Here is a 15,182-nt window from a genome sequence, read left to right as displayed (position 1 = left end):
CAACCCGGCCTGTACTCCTCCAACACTGGAGAGCCCAGCGTGTCTTTCCTGGATGTTAAGACTGTCAGACAAGATGGTTTCCCAACTGTTTGGTGTGGTGGGGAGGGTTTCCAAATGATTACAGTACTTTTCCAATTGTAGGGTGCTCTGCACATCCCTGTCTCCTAATATGACAACTCCCGTGGGTATGGACAAAGGCTTGCTGAATATCCCATCCTTGTGGACAGGGTGGCCATGGCCCTTCAATGGCTATCTGGGAGGACAGACAAGATGGAGAAGCAGCCCCGGTCAAGGGGTTCATGGAGACCTGGGAGGAAATACCTTCCTTCTCAGCAACAGATTTTCCTCGGAGGTAACACGAGCACTAGGAATTACTCAGGATATCAGCCAGATGGCCGCCCTTTTCAGATGCCAATGCTGAGGGTCAGGGAGATGTTGTGAAGGGCTCTATGGCATCAACTATTTGGTGGCTGAGTTGTAACTTCTCTGACTAGAGCCTGGACTCTCAATTCTCAGTACATGTGTCCCCTCCCATCACCTCTCCAGGCGTTTGCCCCTTGGCACGAGTGATCTGTCCCTCTGTGAGTATGACTCAGAGTTTACCACAAATGAGAATTTAACCATCTTCTCTTGGTGTGAGTCTCCCTGGTAATCTGCCATCCAGATGCTCCCCACACATAGAAAGTGTCTCGGGCTCAGAATCAGCACTGAGGTCTCCTTGGCAAAGGCCCCCCTCTCTCTCCCTACCCCCTGCAGGTGCCCTCACCCCCCACGCACAGCTGCCATTACCTCTGTGACAAGCTGCAGGTCATTCACGTAGTTTTCCTCTGTGACAATGAGTTCATGGATATATCCTTGTCGCTTTCTTTCAGTTGGGGTCAACATATCCAAGAGATGTAAGTCTGAACACCCTGGAAAACACAACCATTTGGGACAATTTAGTCCAAGTCTGGGGAAGCCCTTAGAGCACCACATTGAAGATTCCCTGGGTTCTATGGCTGCTGCGCCCTGTGGCTTCACTCCAGGTAGACATTGTTGTGGGTTGAACTGTGTCCCTCAGAAAGGTATGCTGAAGTCCTAACCCCCAGTACCTGTGAATGTGACCTTATTTAGAAATAGAGTCTTGGAGATGTAATCAAATGAAGATAAGGTCATACTCAATTAGGATGGGCCCTAATCCAATATGACCAGTGTCCTTATAAGAAGAGGATACAGAGACAGACACAGAAGAGAGAGAGACTGGAGTGATGTGTCTACAAGCATGGCAAGGATTGCCGGAGACACCAGAAGCTAGGAGAGAGTCTGGACCAGACCCTCCCCTAGAGACTTCAGAGGAAGTGCAGACCTGCCGACACCCTAATTTCAGACTTCTGGCCTCCAGAACTGAGACAATAAATCCCTGTTGTTTTAAGCTATCCAGTTTGTGATCATTTATTATGGCAGCCCTATAAACAGGCGACACACTCCTGACTTATCAAAATCACTAAAATAATGTTAAGAGAGAAGACTTAGTAACAATTGGTTAACATTTCCTGAGGGCTCATACCATGCCAGGCACTGTGCTAAGAGCTTTAGATTGACAACTGCATTTAGTGCTCACATATTATACTAGAATTATCCCCATTTTATAGACAGGGAAACTGAGGCTTAGAGAGGTTGCCTCACCCCAGATCTCTCATTTCAGGAGTGATGAAGACAAGAGGTGAAGCCTGAGACTTGGCCTCTGGAGGCTGTGCTCTCCCCCACACCACTACTGCTGGACCCGACCTCCAAGAGGGCGTAAGTGTATCCTGAGGCTGGGTTTTGGAGAATGAGGTGGTTGTGCTGAGACTCCTGGTGGGCCTGGGGACCAGGCAGACACAGGATGCACAAAGGCAATGCTGGAAAAACTCTCCTGGACAAGGCCGCTGCCCAGCCCCTGTATAAGCTGAGCAGAAAAACTTCAGGCAGCCAGGATAGCCCCTCCGGCTGCAGTCAGCCTGGAACAAGATCACCACAGAGGGCAGGTCTGCTGAGGGGATGGGCTACCCTGCTGCCCTGAGACGGTGTCCGCCCTTGACTAAGCTTACTTGGCTTGTTATTGGTAGAGGCTGCCCCCTGCCCCAGGCACGCTGGAATGAGGGGTGGGTAGGCTGGGTTCTTGAGAGCACACCATGTGCATGCTTGAGCCCACCCCTTCCAGACCAGTAGTCTCCCGCACTTCTTCTTATCAGAGGTTCTTTATGTAATTGCAGATGCCAGATTTGTAAAATAGGTAGACTGGGAGATGTCGTGGGTACAGGTGGGGGTGTCAGAACCAAATCCCATTCACTTCCTTTTCTCAGCCCCTCTGTTCCCCACAAGAGAGCGCAACGGAGCACAGTGGGAAAACCGCTGCTGGAGACCGGTCAAAGTGCAGTCCTGGACCAGCCGCATCACTGCCTGGGAGCTTGTTCGAGATGCAGATAATCAGACTCCTGCTGAATAGACTCTCTGGAGTTGGGGCCCACGAATCTGATTTAACAAACTCTCCAGGTGATTTTTTAGGCACACTGGAGTTGGATAAGCCTGCTCTGGACTACCAGGGTTCCTCAGAGTTTCCATCTTCCCCCGAGGGGGTTATCTGGGTTCATGACTGATCTAGTCTATGTGCTGGAAGCTTCTGCAAATAAAATGATCCCTCTGGGGCAAATGTACCGTATACTCCTTGGCAAATGCTTCACTACCCTAGAGATTAACTCTAGGGCTAGGGCACTTCCAGCTCTCAGTTTTGTCCCCTCCCCTAGCCCACTGCCCTTCCTGGATGCTGTAACTTCTCTTGCTGGAACAGGAACATCCCAGGACAGGCAGGAGGATGCCAGGAAAGCTGTGGGAATGAGCCATTGTTATATTAACACCCTCAGCACCCTTCTATCCTTGACCTCACTCAGAGCCACTGCTGTGCAGCCAAGCTAAAATTCCATAGGCCACAGGTGAGTGTGAACCCTTGCACAGGTCTGCAGATGCATCTGAACTTGGGCCCTCTGCCCAGCCACCAGTTTGGTTCAGCTGTTCTTCCTGCCTCGGGCGTTGATTGTCGTTTATTAAAACAGCTGCATCAACAATGAACTCTCAGGAAGGAAGCAAGCCATGATCACTGACTCACTCCATCCAGCTTCTGCTGAGCTGCTATGTGAGCTCAGGTTTGTGGGAAGCTGAGTAATGTCATCGATTTCTCTGACTTTTACTGGGAAAGTCACCCAAGCAACATTCTTGAGCTCTGGGAAAACATATCCCATTCCTGCCCTATTTTTGCCTCACTCTCCTGTGAGTGAGTCTAAGGGTCCAGGACTCAGGCCATTTCTTGTGAAAGGGCCAAATGCAGCCCTGGCACCATGGGACTTGAGTGCCCTCTCGCGGAAGCAGGGTCACGTTAGGGGTTTTCAGGATGTCCCCTTCCATAGGATAGTAAAATACTGGCACAGAGTGGCAGTTCTAAAATTCTCCTCACAAACATCATGCTGTGATATTTGCAGTGACACACACACATCAGGCCAGTTGACATTGGGACCAGTCTTCCCAATGTCCCTTTAGGTCACAGTGCCCTTGGAGGACCTGATGGCTGCTATGGGTTCTCACACCAGCACACATGTGTACAACACGCACAATATACACACACTCAGCACACAATGTTATGTGGTTCACGGGCCCTCTTGAAGCCTGTTCATGGATCTCATTCATTTACTCATTTGACCAATATTTACTGATGTCCTGCCACAAGTCTGCTACTAACTACGTTGGTGCTGGGGATTCAGGATGTAGGAAGAGAGATGTCTGCCCTTCAGAGTACAGATAAGAAGTTTGGGGTTCAGTGGTCCTCAGCTGGGGGTGGTACTGCCCCCCAGGCGGAAGGTAGTACTGCCCCCAATCCTATCCCCAGGGCTGACAGTGCAAGTGTATTCTTGGTTGTCATAATGATGAGATAACTGCTAGAATTTGCCAGGATGGACCAAGACTGCTAAATGACCTGCAATATACAGGACAGTGAACTGCCCACACAGATGCCAATAGCATCCCATTGAGAAACACTGACATTACTTGCAACTGACAACCAGACCAGGATTTCGCTCTGTAGCAAGGAGGTGCAAGTGACCAGAAGACACTCTTAGGATGACTGAGGAATTGGAAACAAGGATCTGTGAGGAAAGATGACTGGCTTGCTGTGGATTTCAGAAGTTCCTCTGAGACTTCGAGTTGTATACAGTGCAAGTTGTGAAGAAGCTCAGAGCCAGAGCAACAGCAGAAGGCCCGGGGTAAATTTGGGCCACTGATCCAAGAATCTCAGGTGCCCGGGGCCAGTTCGGGATGAATGGGAGGGCTGCTGCATGGCTTCCTGTCACGGGCATCTCTGGCCTTCCAGTCCATACACCCTGCAAGGTCCAAGTCAGAGCTGACGGAGCTGAGAGGAGAGGTCCCAGGGAGTGCTGGGGGACACTGGGCTGCTCGACGCAGCAAATTCCACCCCACATAGGTCCACCCACCAGCCTGCCTGGAGGCAAGGGGATGGCCCCAGTGGCCTCTCCAGGACCCAGAACGAATGAAAAGCAAAGGTTTTGTAGGGAGATTCATCTCCACATTATGTGCCAACAACGTTGGCTTGGAATCGTCTTTTTAGCCACTGAACTGACCCATGGGATGTTGTTTTAGAAATTCTTGCTGGTGAATGCCAGACCAAGAAAACCATTAAATACTTGAAATAGACACTTTGAACTCAAAAATATCCTGCCTTTGAAATTTTAATATTTAGAAAAACAGGAGAGTTTAAAACCTCCATTATTTGAAGCAGGGTAAGTGGAAAAGACATTTCCAATAAAAAAAAGTTTTGTTTATCGGTAGAGGTACATGGCCCTTCTCTCCTTTGGGTCCCAGGATAAACATGCTTTGCTGGCCCTCTTTCCCAGTGAAAAACGAGTGGATAAAGCAGGGCAAACAATTTTCCATGGGCATCTTGGTGTGATGAAGAGATTCTCATAACTAACTAAAATCCACTCACAGCTGAAATAATATTGCAAATGACCCCAGGCGGTTAAAAATGATCCGCATTACAGCCCACATAAAATTCCTCATCTATATGCCATCCCTTAGAATTTTGTACAGTAAGATAAATTTACAAAGTGGAGAGAGAGAACTGTGATGTACCTTGGAAAGGACTTGAGTCTGGGGCACTGGAGAAAAATAAGGGAAAATTTTACCCAGAAAAGGTCATCTTGTAACTCTCAACCATCATTCATAGGAACAGCAAAATTTAAATAAATCATTTTATTACAAAAGCAATACATGAACACATGCATATTGTAAAATGTCAAAGGATACAGAGCATTAAATAAAAAGCGAACGTTGCTCTCCCCGACACCTCTAATCATTCTGCCTTTCCCAAGAGGAGCATAATTTGGAAAACCAAGCCAGCCCCCACAGTAAGCTGGCCATTGAGCAACGCAAATAAACAGGCTTCATTCCTGTTATGAAAGGGCCAAAACATACAATCAGTTGGTCAATAAATATTTATTAAGTTCCTATAAAGTCCAAGAGACACAGAAATAAGCAAGATACTGGCCTTGTCCTCAGGGAAACTCACAACCTTGGGGAAGACTCAACAGGAAAATTAAATTAAAAATAGCGAGCATTAAAGAAGCTGATGGTGGGGATGGCAGGGACGCAGAAAAGTGGGCACTCCCCATGCTGAGGGAGGAAGGTTGCTCGTGATGCTCGGTTTCATGCAGCTGGGGAGGATGAGGCCATCACTCTGGGGCTGCAGGCACCAGCATGAACAAGCCTTCGCCCGGGTGGCAGGGAAATGCAGAGATGCTGTGGGAGAGAAGGTGGGAAGGAGGAAAGGGCCAGATTACAGAGGTCGTGATGCTGGAACAAGAGTTTGGAGACAAAATGTGAAGGGACTGGGAGACAGAGCAATATGGAAGCTTGGGCAATGGTTTTTTATCTTTCAAGGAAAAGCTATACCAACGTCTCTGGGGACATTCAGCTCGAATCCTCTGGCTAAATGGCCCTGGGTCAGCAGGAGACGTGCTAACTGGGGTCCTGGGCTCCTGTTTACACTGCAGACTTCTCCCCATGGCCCTAGTCTCCTGCCAGGTGACCCTGGTCCCCTGTGGCTGCAATGGATTCTCCTGGGAAAGTTAATCTAATTGTGCTGTCCTTGACATCCTGAGTAGAGTGGTGCGTGTGGGGTGGCCTGTCCTGTAGGAAAGCCAATGAAACCAATGTGGATATGACATGAAGAGAGTTCTCTTGTCTAACACTGTGTCCCTCCCTTCACCCCCTGCAGCTGAAGTCTGGAACCCCAGTGTTCTCCATGCAATGAAATCATGTGGTCCTGCTGTGATCCACCCTCTGTGCTTGGTGCTGGGGTCAATGATGGGCAAGGCGGTTGGCTCCTTGTCCTCAGGGAGCCTGCAGTCTCCTGGAGGCTTGGACATCCCAGGCTCTGGGATCCATGCCGAGTCGCAGGCACTTCTTAAAGGGCATCACTGCACATTGTTACCAGTCCTTGAGACCTCAGAGTTGCAAAATCCTTCAGATTCAATTTTTAGGGGGGTCTGGAGAGGCACAGAGGCCTGCAGTGAGAGGCAGAGGAACGCCATGCGATGCCACCCAAGACCCCTGTGCCTATGTCCATTTAAGCTCCAGCATCCCATTCCAGCCTGTCCTGGGGACTCTTCCTACCCCCATGTAGCTGGGTCCCTCAGGGGGCTTCCACTCAGCTGCACTGTCATAACCCAGAAGCTTAAAGGGGCCAATGTGGCTTCCAAATAAGCTTCTTTTTCTCCCAAGAAGGGGAATCCAGTCTACATAGGCTGCCAGGCAGTTTCACAACTGTTGAGACATGGTGAAAATCAAACTCCCCACAGCAATAAGTCATCCCTTGATTTCCCATAAATAAGAATGTTAGGGTTAAAAAAGGGGGCATATCATTCCTGGCCTTGTAACTGATGCTGGGACTCTTGGTCCTGTTAGGTCCCCTATGGTATGCATTTTTTTTTTTTTTTTAGCTCATTCCTGGCCCCATTTATGTCACCATGCTTGTTTTTCTTTCTTCCTGAGTTCCTGCTCTCACTGTTCCCTATCCTGCAGGATTTTAGGTATCCTGAGTAGCTGCCATGAATAAATCCTTTGAGTATGAAGGCAGATGGAGGAGTAATAGTAGAAGTCCAAACACATTTTTATCAGACTATGAGGGAGGAGGCAATAGATTTTACCAGAGGGATCTGGGATTATTCTGCAGAGTAATTGGAGTCAAACTTCATCAGGCAAACAGTGGGGTGTTTGGGTAGTAGAGAGGGATTCAAACAGAGTGAACAGTTGGAGCAAATGGGAGCCCTGGGAAAGGTGCGGCAGGGGAAGCTGGCCGATGGCAAATGACAGGCGATCACATGGAAGGCCACTCCGCTCTCGCCACGGTCCCAGGCAGGCAGTGTGCAGACACCAGCTCACTGAATCCAGCAATAATCCTCTGTGGTGGCTATGACTGTGTTCTCCCATTGAACAGCCAGGGACACTGAGGCACAGAGAAGTTAAGCCAGTTGACAGAGCCTCAGTTAATAGATGGCAGAGGAAGTCAGACCCCAGAGTTCATGCCCTTCACCACTGTGCTTCTTGTATAACCACCACTCATTCCACTTGCTTCTGGAAAAGTGGTGTCTTCATTTGCTCAGGCCACCATGAAAAAGTATCACAGACTGGGTGGCTTAAATAACAAATAGTAATTTCCTCACAGTTCTGGAAACTAAAAGTCCACGGTCAAGGTGCTAGCAGGGCCAGTTTCTCCCGAGGTCTCTCTCCTCGGCTGGCAGGTGGGCGCCTTCTGCCCATGTCCTCACAAGGTCTCTGCGTGCAAATTCCTGGTGTCTCTTTGTGTCCAAATTTCCTCTTCTTATAAGGACACCAGTCAGATTGGATTAGGGCCCACACTAACAGCTTCATTTTAACTTAATTACTTCTTTAAATAACTTACCTCCAAGTACAGTCATTCTGAGGTACTGGTGGTTAGGGCTTCAGCATATGAATTTTAGGGGACACAATGAGGCCCATAACAGGTGGGGAAGTGCAGTGGAGGAGGCTCTGGTTGCAGAGCCCAGAAGGTTCTGGCTGTGTTACGGGAGGATCACTGTGGCAGCTGTGTGTAGGATGGACAGGGGCTGTGGCCCTCGAGTTGGGCTGCACGTTGGAGTCGCCGAAGGAGCTTTTAAAAATCCCAGTGTCCCTGCTGTCCCCCAAACCAATTAAATCTGACTTGCTGGGGTGGGACCTGGGCCTCTGTCCTTTGTAAAGCTCCTATATTATTCCAATGTGCAGCCAAGAGAGGACCACTCAGAGGAAAGAGCCCAGAAATCAAGACACCTGGTAGAAAAAGGGGGTGAGATTTGGAAACTAGATCCATCGTGGCACATGTAGCATGACAGTTGCTACAACTACTGAGCAGAATCCAGCCCATGGCAGGTCACTCAAGCAGTGTCCAAGGGGGCATGGTGGCCGTGACCACAGGACACTGTCCCTCCAAGGCCATCCTGGCCCGGAGCCCAGAGAACCTCTGACAATCTGTTCTGGGGGTTCCTCTGCAGCCGCATGTGAGGTCACATGGCTACCACTAACCCCCACCTCCAGGGCTAAGGCTTCAAAGGTCATTCTGTTCAATGCCATGGGTCTGGAGACCTATGGTGACTTCCTTTATCAAGAATAAAACCTTTGTTTGTGATGTCTCAGGAAATGGAATCAGAAGGAACCCACCAGCTTTTCAAAGGGTGGGCCTGGAGGTAGTCCATACTCTTTCCTCTCCCAGTAGATTCCTGCAAGATCTGGCTGAGAGGACATGATTGTCCTTAGAACCCAGGGCTGTCTGGTGCCAGCAGTGGCCAGTCTGAGTCAAGGTAACTGGGTACTTTCTGAAAATGACCCTTGAACAACCAGTCCCAGGACAGCCCCAGCCCATGGAAGCTCTGGAGGCCAGACCAGCTCTGGACTATCTGGAGGGGCAGATGTACTTCTCATCCCAACAGAACTTTCTTCAGAAGGGTGAGAGAATAGCCTGGTCCCTGGGGACTCTCCTAACTTGGCAAACTGACCCTGCTGGAACACAGAAGACAATCTGAGCCCGTGACATTTCCTGCTCATTTTCAGCAACTGCATAGATCCACCCAGGCCCCTCCTAGAAAACTGAATGAATACACACATAGTATTTTGGGTGGTTATAAGAATGATGAAGAACAATTTTTACAATGAATAAGCTCATTTCTTGTTTTAGAGTCTTTTCACAAGAATTTATTTTTTAAATGATTGTGACTTCCCATGCACAGGTTTTGAGCTGGGTTCTAGACCAGTGAGGAGAAGGACACTCTGATGTGTCCTGCCCCACACAGCCTCATCAGGGAGAAAGGACTGAGCCTGTGGAACAACAGGAAGGTGACACAGGGCTGTCCTCTCAGAGCAAGGTGCCTTAGGGGATATGCAAGAGTGCAAAGTAGTTTATAATCAATGGGAGGACAGGTGTCCTGCAAGAAGTCAACTATACAAGGTAGATACTATCACTATGCATTCGTGCTCTTACCGCAGAGGTTGTACCAATCTCTCTATCCACTCATCTTTATGCATGACAAGGAATTCAGGAAAGAGCTGATTCTTGGCAAGTTAATGGAGGGAAGGTGGCAGAGAAAGCAGGAGGGTAAAGGTGGGCAGAGCGGGAAGGTGAGGAAGATGGGGTAAGAGCATTTCTGCTGGGGTGCACCAGTGTCTTAAACTCGAGAGGAATCCTGGGGATGTGGTGAGGAGACTGTAGTGATGGAGGGAAGATTCTGGGTGGAGCTGGATGATGGGCCCATGTACGTACCACCACCCAACTAGGCGGGCTTGGACAGGTGGGCACACAGGTGCCCTGAGTGGTAGACGAGGCTGGGGAGGTTGAGCCCCGCCACCTCTGGGGCTGGGGAAGGCTCCATGCTGCCTGTGCACCCCTAGCTTCCTCCTGACATGGGGCACGTGCGGGCTCCAACTCCCACTAGGGACTCCCATGATGAAAGTGGACTTTCCCATAACGAGTTTGCAGGACAGAGGAGATGGTTCTCAAGAGGGCCAGTTGGAAAGCCATCAGAGCAAGAAATGTCTGGACTTCTCTGAAGGATCGTGGCAGCAACTCAAAAGGTGACAGAAAGAACTAGAGAGAACATCAGGCTAGGATCCTAAAAACCAGCTCCATAACCAGCCCAGCCTGGGACTTCACGTCTTCCAGCATAACAGGACGCACTGGTTAGGGAAGGCTTCCCTGAGGAGCTGATGACAGAGCTGTGCTAAAAATTGAAGGCAAATAGGAATAAATGAGGAGAGAGAATGCAAGAGGGCTGGAGAAGAAGGGCGCAGATCAGGCGGGGTCTTGCTGGCTGAGTAGAAGATTTGGGTCTTCATCCTATGGGGGCCAGGAACCTCCTGTATGATTTTAAACCAAAGAAATCATGTTTTTAAAATAGCTCTCTGCCCGCAGCGTGGAGAAGAGGGAAGAAGGCAAGTGTGGGTGCAGAGAGACCAGTTAGCAGCCTAGAGCCATCCTCACAGAGGGGCAGGGGCAGCTCCTTCACCCACAGGGCCTTTGCACTTTCTGTACCTTGGGCTGAGAATGCACCTGCCCTTGATCTACACAGGCAGAGTCCTTCTCTGCAGTCAGGTATCCACCCCCCTGTCACCTCTTCAGAGCATCCTTCCACGGCCATTGCATCCACTAGAGCCCCAGCCCTTATTCACACTCTGTCCCATCTCATCCATCACTAGCTGGAATTTCTGATTAATGGTCCACTGGTTGTCTCCTCCTGCTCCCACGAGCTCTGCAAGAGCAGGCGTGATCTGCTCAGCACAGCCCCATCATAGGCTGGTTCCATATCTCTCAGCCTCGATTCGCAGGGAGCAGGAGCCTGGCCCCTCCTTGTCTCACAGGCATGTCCAGAGCCTTTGACCCAGCAGGCGGAGGAAGGAAGGGAAGGTGGGGAGAGACTGGCAGATGCACTTCTGCCTCTTGAGGACAAGTGGGATGAGGGTTTCTACTGGTTACCAAGTCAGTAGAGGCCGTTGCTGAGGTCTCAGACATGTGGGGGCCTTCTCTAGGAGCCTCCCAACTCCAAGGTAATACCCCAGAGAGGAAAGAGGCATCCCCGGTCTTGCCTCCTCTGCTGGGGCAGATCCTGTAGCTCAGGCTCTGCTGGAGGCCCAGCAAACAGCAAAACCTCCTGGCCAGAGCTCTGGACCCTGAGAGGCATGTTGGGGTGTGTGCCACAGGGCAGGGAGGGAATTAGCCTCCTGGAGTCTTCAAGCATGCTGGGGGCAGCTGCTCTGGTGATGGTGCTTTGGGGAAGCACCCCCTGGTAGCACATGTCCCATATCCAAGCCGCATGATTCCTTAAAAAAAAACTCGCAGCTGGCATGTCTGGGGGGCTGAACATTCCATTCTTTGCTGGCAAGAGAACACAAGGCCACAGAATGCTGTGATGAGAAATAAAGCACCCAGTGAGTCAATGCATTTGTGACAGGTTTATTGTGGAGCGCTGCATGGTCCTGCCAACAGAGTCCGCAGACGTGACATTTAAAAGCCCTGCACATTCCATCTTTCTGTTGGCCTCCCCACAGCCAGCCGTGTGAAACACGGGCTGCTTGTCCACATTGCCAAGAGTCTGCTGAGCAGGCTCTGGCCTCAAGTCCAGACAGTGTCACTGCATTTTTCAGGAGTGCAGGAAATAGGTTTAAAAAGCTGCTCAATTTCACACAGGTGGGCACCCTGCTAACGGAGGAAAGGGGGCTGTGATTTGTGCACAAATCAGTGGGGCAAATCTTGCAATGAGATGTATGAAAGTTTTAAGGGAAGCTGTCCAATCTTTTCTCTCTCAAATCCCTAAGCTGATAGGCCTCAAAATGCACACAACCCACTTGCTGTCTTGGTTTATGGCAAGAAAGAAAGCAGGAAGCCACTGCTTGGGTTCCGTAATGCTTACTAACCAGGCACAGTGCCCTGTCTCTCCAACCACCACCACCATCAGGCTAGTGTTTATAGGTGCTTACCCTCTGCTAGGTGTTACTATCATCTCTCCATTGTAAACAGGAGAACTGAAGCACAAAGAGGTTAAATAACTTGCCCAAGGTCACACAGTAGTGAGTGGCAGGGCTGGAATTGGAACCCATGCTCTGAGATGCCATCCTGGATTGCTTCTTCATCTCAGTAAAGACCCAGGACGTGGTTATGTCAATTCCCTAGGAAAATAAAATGTTCCAGAATTGTGAGAGGAATAAAGTAAACTATCAGACTGAACTTGTAGATGAACCATGTTATTATAAGTTTTTCTGTGGAGGTCAGGAAAGGAAATGGAGAAGCTACCGCAACACATGTCCTCATGCTGGCACAGAGGGAGGGCATCTGGGGTGAGCCTATGTGTTTGGGAAATCTGCTCGCAATTGAGGTGACAAGGACTAAAGGTTGAGGCATTGAAAATGAGCACCAGTATGTTGGAATCTTCACCAATGGCTGTAGACTCCCATGGCAACTCCCATGAGTGAATGGCACAAGGGAAGAGGGACATTCCCCATCTTTCCAAAGACGCATTCACTCATTCTGTGAAGGCTCTGGGATAGATAGGGCTGCTCTTCCCAAATGGTACAATTAGGAAGAGAACTAACATCACTGGGTCTCCCTAGACCCTCAGTGTCCTCAGCTGTGAGGGGCAGGACTTGTGCCCAATGGGTTCTAAGCTCTCGACCTCATCTGATAATCTGCAGGGAGCATCTCTGCACCACACTCCCACCTAAAGTCTTCCCCACTTCCCTGGTGGGGCCTGGAACACAACAGTGGATCAGTGTGCAAGAACGTGTGGTGACAGGGACTGAGCATGGGAAGGGACAGCATGGGACATGAGAGGGGAAGCCAGGGACATCAAGTGGCTTACTACTCTCACCGAGTGCAACAGCTTCCTTAATGAAAACTGGCAGATCAAAAGGGCCTTCCCCTCTCCTAGGTCAGAGTTTGGAGAAACTACATCAAGAGGAGGAACTGTCCAACATTTAAAAATACACTAGGCTGACTGAAAGGAAGTGATGCTTCCTCTTTTGAGGCTTGCAACATCATGCAGTAATGGTGCACCAAGCAGATGTGGAAACAGCAGCTGTAAGCCTCTGCCAGAATCTTCTGGACAGTGGTATTTATCTGCTTTCTGGCAGTATCCTGACCTCACCATTCAACACATTTTACCGAGCTACAGACACAGGCATTTAAGTCACCTGTAAGTCACTCTGTCTCACCGCCTGTGTCTGTCTGCACCGCCCCCCGACACACAGATGACACCATAAAACAGTAACAAAGAAGCATCTAAGAGGTAGCATGCTTAACAGCAACTTGCACAGACAATATGTGTACATCTTATAGCTGATGCTCATTTTTTACAACTAAAATCTTAATTTTTGTGAATCAAGTCATATAATTTAAAAATGCCTGGGAGCTTTCAGTTGATAGAATCTTCCTCAGAGGCTTTGAAACCCTTTGAAATGGAATAGCTTACTACACATCAGGAAACATTCCAGAAGTCTGGTTTTTCATATGTGGGGTTTTCTTTAAAAAGGGCCCAAGAGAACTCCAGCTGAAGTGAAATGTTCACATGAGGCTATCGTGATCTTTGATCTTAACATATTCCCCTGTCCTACCAGATCCAATTTAAATATCAGCCATTTTGAAGAAGGGGCTGCTTTTCCATGCATTTTTGGGACAATTGGCATTCAATATAGTTTCTATAAAAATTCTCTTGGATATTTTTGGAACTAAAAAGAATGAATAGGATTAATTTATAATTTTGCTAGAAGAAAAAAAAAATATTCACAGTGTCTCAGAAATGATTTTCGATTTCCCAGGAGGCAGGACTGATTGTGATTTGCTGTGCCCATTCCCAACTGTTATCTGCGTGGGGTGATTCCCCAACCCCATGCTGGAGTGGAGACTTGGCCCAGATGAGGGTCTTCACCTTCCTTCTTAGGCGAATGAGCAAGAGGCTCCAGGAGCAGCCCCTTCCAAGGATATCATTGCCTTTGGAAAGCTCACATCTAAAGGGAAAGGAAACTGGAGAGATGTCTTGGTTTCCTCGCCAAGGGTGATGCAGTGTGTGTCGAGAAGTAGGACTCTAGCATTTTCTATACAGCCTCATTCAATCCATTTGTTACATAGGTGTTTTTGAACACCTAACTTACCATGTGCCAAGCAATGGTTAAATTATACTAGGTTGAACCATATGAAATGGCTGTTTCTATAGGTAAGAAACAGTAATATTGGCAACTTCATATGGTTAAACCCACTATCTGGAGGGTTTTCCTAAGCTAGTGTTTCTAAGTTTTTCTTCTTATGGTATCAAAGAAGGCATAGGCAACCCAATTGCTATGTGCAAGGGAAGTCTGGGTCTGCCTGGGTTCCCTTCCAGAAAAGGCAGACACCGGTTTTCCACCATACGTGCAATGGTGTAATATTTTGTAACAACACCCTTTTATGCAGGGGCTGTCTGGGCCTTGGGCCACTTGAGGAGCCATGACCACCCTAGTTCCTCAGCACTCCAGGTCCTGTCCTGCAGTGTGGAGAGGCCCCGACTCATAAGTGCACAAGAAAGGTGATCTTGTTTGGACTTTTCTTGTCTATAAGCCAATGGAGCGCAACTGTATCCAAAGTTCACTTGCAAATACATTTACACAGACCAATATGAAATTAAATGATTTAGTGACCAGTTATTTTTGTTTAACGAATAGCTAAAATACACACACACACACACACACAAACCCTAACACACCTTTCAACTCTGGGATCAAAAGAGATACCTAGTATCCTTTCACTGATTTAATTAGAAGATGCTTTCTCTCCTTTTTACTCAAATTTTTGTTAAACAGATTCTTTGACAATATGAATAAAGTAGTTTAATCTAGTACCCAAGTGCAGAGTATGGAGAATAATCAAGAAGAATAAGATTTTTAAATATAAAACCAAGGTGCTGGGATACTTTTTATGCCTCAGATATGTGATATGAATGTATTAGATGATTAAATTTACTCAATAGTAGTTACAAGAGCAACCCCAGTAGCCACCAACAGGGCTACCTTTTTGGTCCCAAGCAGCCAGATGAACATTAACCATGGTAGCTAGTAGGTGAGACCAG

General features: G+C 48.6%; 1 protein-coding gene across 1 annotated transcript in view; it reads right to left on the bottom strand.

The window, feature by feature from the left end:
• ITSN1 (intersectin 1) overlaps positions 1-15,182 on the bottom strand; it is a 213,827-nt gene that overhangs the window by 19,659 nt on the left and 178,986 nt on the right. The window contains exon 30 of the mRNA XM_063081469.1: positions 790-911. Within this exon, the coding sequence (XP_062937539.1) occupies positions 790-911 (122 nt within the window). The remainder of the gene's footprint in view (positions 1-789; positions 912-15,182) is intronic.

This window comes from Cynocephalus volans, chromosome 1, assembly GCF_027409185.1.
Source record: "Cynocephalus volans isolate mCynVol1 chromosome 1, mCynVol1.pri, whole genome shotgun sequence".
NCBI classification, from domain to species: domain Eukaryota; kingdom Metazoa; phylum Chordata; class Mammalia; order Dermoptera; family Cynocephalidae; genus Cynocephalus; species Cynocephalus volans.
The sequence above is the reverse complement of the archived record's forward strand: the minus strand, read 5'-3'. Positions and strand labels throughout refer to the sequence as shown.